Source organism: Cupressus sempervirens, chromosome 2 (genome assembly GCF_028749045.1).
Source record: "Cupressus sempervirens isolate cs-2001-9-10 chromosome 2, ASM2874904v1, whole genome shotgun sequence".
Classification (NCBI taxonomy): domain Eukaryota; kingdom Viridiplantae; phylum Streptophyta; class Pinopsida; order Cupressales; family Cupressaceae; genus Cupressus; species Cupressus sempervirens.
In genome coordinates, this window is record NC_143119.1 from 764,965,722 (window position 1) to 764,973,822 (window position 8,101).

Below are 8,101 nucleotides of genomic sequence, written 5' to 3' on the forward strand. Positions count from 1 at the left end.
TAAATCCCAAATTGCCCTGATATTCTTCTATGCTGTTATTCCAGAGTGCTGGCAAATTGTCAAATACTTTTACATCAGTAAATATTTTCACGGAGGTATCTGTAACAAGAGTTCAGAATAAATGATTATTTTAAGCTGTGTCTTCAAAGCAAAGCTCAAGTCACTTTTAAACCCTGAAAGCCACTTCCAGGATTAAATTTCCCACTTTGATGTGACCATAGAACTAAAGCAAGCACATGAAAAACTATTTTTTAACAAAATAAGTACTAACATTGTTTAGAGACCAAGCCCACACTTTAAAGTTGTGATGTGCATATAAATTCTATATGCCAACTCAAAAGCCTACCAATATCATACATTATATAACTATTAAAATGAGGATGTTGGCATATCCACCATAATATCATTTAACGGCGTACACAAAAAATGTATGTATAAATTCCACGGACTGTTAAATTTCACCAAAATTACAATCTCAATAAATGAACAGTGAATAATGAAATTAGTGAATGCTAAAATTCTATGGACTTGTCCTCTTTAGTAACAGGCAGCCAAAAATTCAAGAGCCTTGTCACTCTTTTTCTCATTTGAGGAAGGTTAAAGCCTTCCAAATAGGCCACACTCCTGGAGCTTGCAGCCTATGGCATATGCAGTGAATTACAATTTGACAACTAACCATCTAACACTTCTTGAAAGAAGTAAATGTTACAATAAAGATACAGCACATGTTACATACATCTCCACAGGTAGATATTGATATGAAGTCAAAATCCCTGTTGTTTCCTATACATTAAATGACAAGAATGCAAGTCTTTGCAAGGGGGAGATGGCATCCCACACCTCATTTTTTCTCCAGTCAGTATATTACAACTCGCAGCATTCCTGGTTGAGGTTCAGTATAATCAAGATGTTCATCTTCTAAGAGATATTTTTCAATTGCAATAGGCAGCCTCGCTGGTGTACGAGATCCCTTGGTATGGTGTCCAGTTCCCACACATATCAAAACCTGTTGACGCTGACCAGAAGATCTTACTGTATTACGAAGAACACCAAGTTCAGCCTTTAACACATGTATAGCCTCACTCACATGAAGGCCATGAAGATCAATCAATCGCTCTTGTCCCTGCATGAAACTTTGGAGATGGGCAGTTGCTTGGTTCCTGCAGATTAATCAAAGCTTAGTAATTGTTGGAACACAAAAAGTGAGAGAATTAGGGCTTTCAAGGCTATTACGAACCAGTAAACACTAACCTCTGTCGATATATTGCTTCTCCTGCTTTCTCATGTGCAGCTTTCATTAGTCCATTGTGCCACTGACCTTTGGCACTCAATTCTTTTGCAAGAGCTTTATTGCCTACAAGGTATGCTTGTCTCGCCTGTATCGTGACACTGTGTAATTAGGCTCCAAAAAACAAAAAGTAGTAAAGCTTTGTTTCAATGTGATTTAGAAATATATATGTGATTTAGAAATTTATATACATATATACTAAGTCAAGGTTCGAATTTGAATTTAAGTTTGACAATCATAAAAAATTAACGTAATCAGATTTCCACAATCCATTAGTATGTGAGCAATGTTTCTGGATTAGATTGTGTGAGTTTTTTTAGCATCTAAAAACTCACACAATCTAATCCAGAAACATTGCTCACAAATCATAAAAAAGTTTGGCAAGGTCAAAAATTTGGAAAAGATGTTCAACATTAACTATTTATTTATTATATTATTTTTTAAATATAAGTAATATATGCACAAAATTGTCAAAATAGTGTAACATTTGTTCATAATCTTACTGGATTTGACCTGTAGAATCCATAGATTATGAGCTACATAAAATCTACACCGTCAAATGCAGAAGATCATGAACAAATTATCAGGGACTGGAAATTCCATGATTCTCTTTTAGCATTGCTAAATAAGTTAACAAAATAACTCAATATTAGTTTTGAATAAAATAATACTATATTAAAATTTTAAATATCATAAAATTCAGATGAAGTTCGACAGGATAAAACTTTGCCAAATTTTGTATTTCATGGATGCAATTCAAAAAATGCAGTGACATAATAGCAAAGAAATAGAAATCAATAGCTTCAAACCATAGATCAATATTTTTTATAATTATTCTAAATGGCGTAGGCCCCAATGGTTAGTATTTGCCTATTTTTGTCTTAACATTCAGAGGGTACATTAGCTAGGACCAAGTCAAAATGAAAAATACCATACAGGTCATTCTTCAAAATATGCAATCTATAAAAAAGCAGTTCAATTTTTGGACGTTCAAAAATTTATGCGGTTACCTTTTATGATGATAGAATTCATGCTATAAAAGGAAACATTTGGACAACAATAATATTGTTCTTACAAATGAGCAATATGGAGTTGCAGTTCTACTTAATGGTAAAAAAAAATCAAATACCACTTTGCAATTATAGGAGTGTAATACCTGCTCAAAGTATGCATTTCTAACACGGGCATGGTCTCGAGCTTCCTCTCTTAGATCTGAATATATGTTTGCTGCCAGATCAAAATTATACCACAAACATGCATCAGTACAAGAACAATCTCAACAATCAGAATCCATATTTGCCAAAAGACTGATTCGTGAAAATGAATGTAAAACTTTCAAATTTGAAGACAAACGTGGGATCAAAGTATTACCCACTGCATCTCCAGTTTCAAGCCACAGTTGTGGAGTTTGCCTTAAGTTAGCAGAACTCCGTATCCTGTCTCCATTGATTACTCTGCTATTTGCTGTGAATGATCCTGCTGAGGCTTGAGAGTTTCTGCCTGATCCCAGATTAACATCCATTGCACCGTTTCTGTCATATTTCCACTGTCCTGAATGCTCGGATGCATTTTTTCTAACTATTGCAGCAAAATCAGTGGCAGATATAGAATTGCCATTAGTATTAGACCCACTAAAGAATAACTTATTTCCCTCCCCTCTTCTGTATGTATTCACTGCTTGTTGAACATCATCTTCTGTAAACTGTGTCAAATTGTTCAACATTTCTACATTGGACAGTGCAGGAAAGTCTGTGCTGGTAAGATTCGGGGCAGAAGATGACTTTGTGGCAAAGGAGCTATGTGGACTGGTGTCTTCTTGAATCTGCAATAAAAAGGGGTAAATAGTACAGTGCCAAATGAAGAGAAAGTGTTAGCAAATTACGATACACAGGAAAATGTTTGGGAGAATATAAAGTAATTTAGTTCACGATTAAGGCAGAACTTCCAAAAATAAAATAAAGAACCATCATCCATATGATAATCTCATTATTTATGCTGGTCAACCGTCAAAGAATGCATGACCCATGAGGCAGTTAGTTTGATAGCTGTATGATGATGTGATCCACAGTAAAATAAAACAACATTGAGTTATTCATGCATCAAGGAATCTACAAAAATGCTTCAAATTTTACAATGGATAATATAAAAATATAATAAAAAAGAAAAGAAATTTGTAGTACTGAAATTATTTACAACAGCAAAAACAAAACCTCTATACCTCAAGTTGAGTAAGCATCTCCATTGTCAAGCTTAAGTCACCTCCACTTGCAAGGTAAATGCCTGCCAAGCTCTCCGCTGCAAAGCCAGGGAATTCTGTTGAAAGAATCTCCACAGGATTGATCCCATTGTTGTCCATAAGTGCTTGATCTCCTACCAATTCAGTCAAAAACCCAAGATTACATTCATCAGCTGCAACATATCCGTCTATGGTTTTTACCAGCTGATGTTCATGACCCACAGATTGTTGATCCCAAGCACTAGAAGCAGACATTCCAATAGCATATTTTCCTTCTTCATGCTCAGAATAAACAAATCTAGACTTACCATTAGAATAACTGGGATCAATCCTATGAGACACATTGTCATAAGCTAACTGCCCACCTTCCATTAAATTCACAGCCTTGGATCCTGATGAATAATCTAGACCAGCAGGACTTGCTGCTAAAGAACTATCTGAGTCTTGCAACAAATCATCCACAAAATCAGGTGTAATGTCATCAGGAAGTCGATGACGCCAGTATTGGTGAGTCTCATCATCAGAGTTGTTTGAAGTTGCTGATTCAGTCCTATTTAAGACAGCTTTTCCATAGCTCTCTCCAGCTTCAGGCCTGGATACACGAAAGTTCCTTGAACTGCTAGAAGCGGATCTAAATGATGAGGGAATAAATTCTGCTGCATTTGGATTTAAAGCTGTTTGCTTAGTGTTCAACGCGCCTTTTGTAGATGAACTCATTTTTTGTATTAAGATAGAAACAGGTGACAGTGGAGCACATGGAGAGCCCCCTTGCATGAAAATTATTATGACCCAGCCTTTACTTGGAAAAACGATAAGATGAATTTAATCCAGTTCTGCACAAAATTGCATCATATTAATACCACTCTCCAGCAACAACAAGAGAAAAAGAGCTGGACAATGAATTTCTGAAAATTAAAATTGAAAATCTTATGTTTAAGAAAATTCCTAAGATATCATCACAGTTAAAACTCAAGCAACAGGTTGGCTATGAATCAAACCTCACAAAGTAAGAGGATGTCCAAAATCAATAATATGTGCTAAATATGAATACATAACACTCCCAGTGCTAGTCCAAGTTTACAATCAACTCCCACAAAAAAATAATATGAGAGGAAAATTACATCAAGAAAGAGAACATTATTAAAGAACACATCTTCCTATAAAGATATGAAATCATATTCATTCCAACACATGCATGAACAACCCAACTGTATACAAGTCAACTCTTACATTTACGTGATTATGCAATAAGTATTTATGCAGAAGCTTAATAACCTATGTACAGTAAAACAATAGCCGGCTCGAAGTGGCCCTCATGAACTAACTTGATTCACAACCAATAATGCACTAATATGTTCTGAGAATCCTTATGGCAGTCGCACCTATGATTGACATCATTTTACCAATCACACACTCTTGTAAGCTTTCAAATAATGTATGTGAAGAAAAGACATTTTATTAGACCAAAATGAAATCAATCATTAGCAAACAGTGGAATAAACTAGCTAGGTGGCAACCATAAGTAATGGCCAAAAAGACAACTACTTAAGAGAAAAAACTAAAAAGTAAAATGAAAGAAATTTTTATTGAGAAAAGCATAAATAATAAATTTTAGAGCACTATTTTATTATTCTCTTTCACTCTCGTCCACAATTTAATGTTCTAAAATTTTATCTTTCTTCAGAAAATGATGTCATGTCTTAAACTTGTATAAATTTCATTGAGAAACTACCGATGAGAATTGATTGATGTGTGTAGGTCAAATTTAAAATTAAAAATAAAAGAAAGAAAGGAAAGATTAAATAGAATTAAGGAAACTTTTTTATGGAAAACCCAGATCTCATCAGAACTTTTCAAGCAGTAAACTTCTATATGTTTACCAAACACATTCCAGAACAACTATACTTGGGGTCCAACATGTGGGATCATAAATATGGCATGTTGTTCAGTAAAAAGAAGAATCCATCTTTATCCTGAACTTCCAAGACCCAGGGAACCTTCAAAATAATAGTAACAGTCTTATTCGCAAAAGCAAAACAGATTAGTAATTCTTCTTTGACAGCCAAAAACGTGGAAATTGTGCAGTTCAAAATCAGGAGAGTTTCATAGTATAAACTATTAGAGTTCTCCATATTTCTTTACCATTATATGACAGATATTCTGGATTGGCTTTGCAAAACAGTAACACCACTAATTATTTTCAAGTTAAAAAATAAATTGTCTTATGATGGCACTGTGATGAAGAGATTCCAAGAAACACCACAAGTTCTTCAATCAAAGTGCTCAACTAAAATCATTAACATAGAAGAACCTAGAATTTGGTACTTTCAATTCAAACACCTCATTTGGATTTAAACGTGGATTTGGGGAATGTTCTTGTCACAGCCATAGATTAACCTACCAATTATGGTTGATGTCTCTGCACAGCATCACGCTTGCAGAGACTGTAGATACACAACAGTGTTTTCCACTGGCAGATAATGTGCTATAGTAACTTCTTCTAACATATGAACTATCATGAATTTAATCCTATATTATTAAATGATACAGCAATTAACATGATCGTTGGCTTCAAAAAAATGTACGCTAAAATATACCAAAAAAATTAGTTGAAGTGCGAAACTGAAGTGATAAACATTGATGCTTTGAATTTAGTTACAACAAATGCCCCAAAAACCAAGAACTTCTATATCCTTAAAAATTGTCAGCAGAAGTGCAACAAAGCGTGTAGCAGTTCTTACCAAATACTAACTGATAATGAGGTACCATCCATGATGAAAAGAAAAATCAGCTTGTCAATAGCCAAAAAGATGATCCATGATGCACTCTAAGATATTATGACCAAGGATTGACCAATTAAAAAAAAAAACTGTCTTTGCCTTCCGGTAGAAGCTCAGAGCCCAAAAGCTAACCCAGGCTAATTATGACCTCCAATTTGATGCATGGCTTCTGTGAAATTCAGAATTCCCCAGGCAATCCAATAATAATGCAAAAATGCCCCAGCTCTACCAATTATAAACTCCCAATACTCTCAACTCTAAATACTTTAAAAGAACATCAACTTATGGAATAAAATACACTACAATATGATGTACTGTTGCCAATGACAATTGGGCATATATAAGCACTAAATCAGAATTCAGGAGTACTAGCAGAAGACAGCAAATCTCCGACTTCAGAAGCTGGGGAGAGAACTTGAATAATTTGATCAGCAGGTTTGTTTATAGAAACAGATGGTATGGCATCACTCTTAACCCTATCAACATAAAATCAGAAAACCCACACAAATACAGACAGTAAGTGATACTACTGCGCGAGATTTCCAATGAGCAATCAATTTAGTCCAATTCCACATTAGATTCAAATTTCGATGCCAGATAACTGGTATCTAGGAAAAATGATAAGTCACTCACCTGATCCAATTCCACATCAAACTCAAATTTGGCTACAAGAAAAACGTCCAGAGTAAATGATTGTACGAGATTAATAATATGCCAGTAAATGAAAAGTCACAAGCAGAAATTAGACAAATAAGTAAACAACGCCCTACTCATCTTACATCAAATTTTGACTCAACTGCCTATGCATTGCAAACATCAGTCCAGATAAAACACAGATCCATTCATACCAAATAACAAAATCTCAAATTCAAAATCGTCAACGAATGGTTTCCGACCACCGCTACGAAGGGTATTTTGAGGAAAAAAATATTTCATTTAAGAAACCAAAGGTCGTGATTTTATATCCCATCAAGGCAAGGCATTTCAGAAACCCACAAGAACACCAAACATTTAGGGGCAAGCGCATAAAATCCAGGCATCAGTCAACCGGGTTATCTCAAGCTTACCATGGTGCTACCTTTGACCCATAGAAGATGGCTTTAACTTCAACAGGACCCTGTAGGGAACCAAATGGCCATTACACAACAGGCAAATCCAGGGTTCAAATCCCCCAAAACTACCCAAAAATGAAATAGGGTAAACAAATCAATAAATAAACAAGCCTCCCCAAAATAGCAACTTTGATCTATGACTGCCCTTTTAAGATGCCTAAATACAAATACTTAAACATCATTTATGAAAAAAATAAAAAGGAACAGGCACCTGGTTCGAATCCCCTCCGGCTCAGAGCATTGCTGCTGGTGCCTCTTCCTACAAACCCTGTCCACTATTATTAACCACCACCATAGAAAAAGAAAAGCAAGGGAAGCGAAGAAGAAAATCCTTCTATCATAACCATTAAATTTAATGTTTGTTATTAACGTTTTTAGATTAAATTAGCGATTGGTGAAAGTTTCCACAAGGCTTAACAAGTACAGTCAAATGTTAATTTTGTTTGATTAATGGCGAAAACCAAACTTCTGACCGCCTTCCCTATTCTCTCCGGTCACAATAAAAATATATATAATTATACAAAATTAAAATTCAATTATACGCTCCACTCAACCAAATTGGATTGAAGTCTTGTAGTTTCATAAGATAATTATAATAATAATAATAATAATAAAGTGTATGGTTGCCATGATGGTGGGAAGCTTAATAAACGGCTTTAGAGAGTAAATAATTGGAAATTCTTTA

General features: G+C 34.8%; 1 protein-coding gene across 10 annotated transcripts; it reads right to left on the reverse strand.

The window, feature by feature from the left end:
* Positions 1–416: 416 nt before the first annotated feature.
* Positions 417–7,725, reverse strand: CID7 (CTC-interacting domain 7). Of its 10 annotated transcripts, none has more exons than XM_089815456.1 (8): positions 7,628–7,725; positions 6,938–6,969; positions 3,890–4,357; positions 3,507–3,658; positions 2,660–3,110; positions 2,445–2,515; positions 1,252–1,376; positions 417–1,160 (listed from the first exon to the last, which is right to left on the reverse strand). In XM_089815456.1, exons 3-8 carry the CDS (start codon positions 4,296–4,298, stop codon positions 857–859), a joined length of 1,512 nt encoding a protein of 503 aa, XP_089671582.1. In that variant the 5' UTR covers positions 4,299–4,357; positions 6,938–6,969; positions 7,628–7,725; the 3' UTR covers positions 417–856. The 10 variants fall into 10 exon arrangements, 9 of the variants coding, with proteins under 9 accessions (XP_089671582.1, XP_089671580.1, XP_089671581.1 ...); XM_089815454.1 differs by having other exon boundaries at positions 3,833–4,357; XM_089815455.1 differs by lacking the exon at positions 6,938–6,969 and adding an exon at positions 7,372–7,421.
* Positions 7,726–8,101: the final 376 nt, after the last annotated feature.

Coding starts and splice junctions, on each gene's coding strand:
- CID7 (XM_089815447.1), bottom strand. CDS start 4,298: ATGCAAGGGGGCTCTCCATGTGCTCCACTGTCACCTGTTTCTATCTTA. Junction 3,111..3,506: donor AGATGCTTACTCAACTTGAG/GTATAGAGGTTT, acceptor TTTTTATTGCAG/ATTCAAGAAGACACCAGTCC. Junction 2,516..2,659: donor TGAAACTGGAGATGCAGTGG/GTAATACTTTGA, acceptor TTGATCTGGCAG/CAAACATATATTCAGATCTA.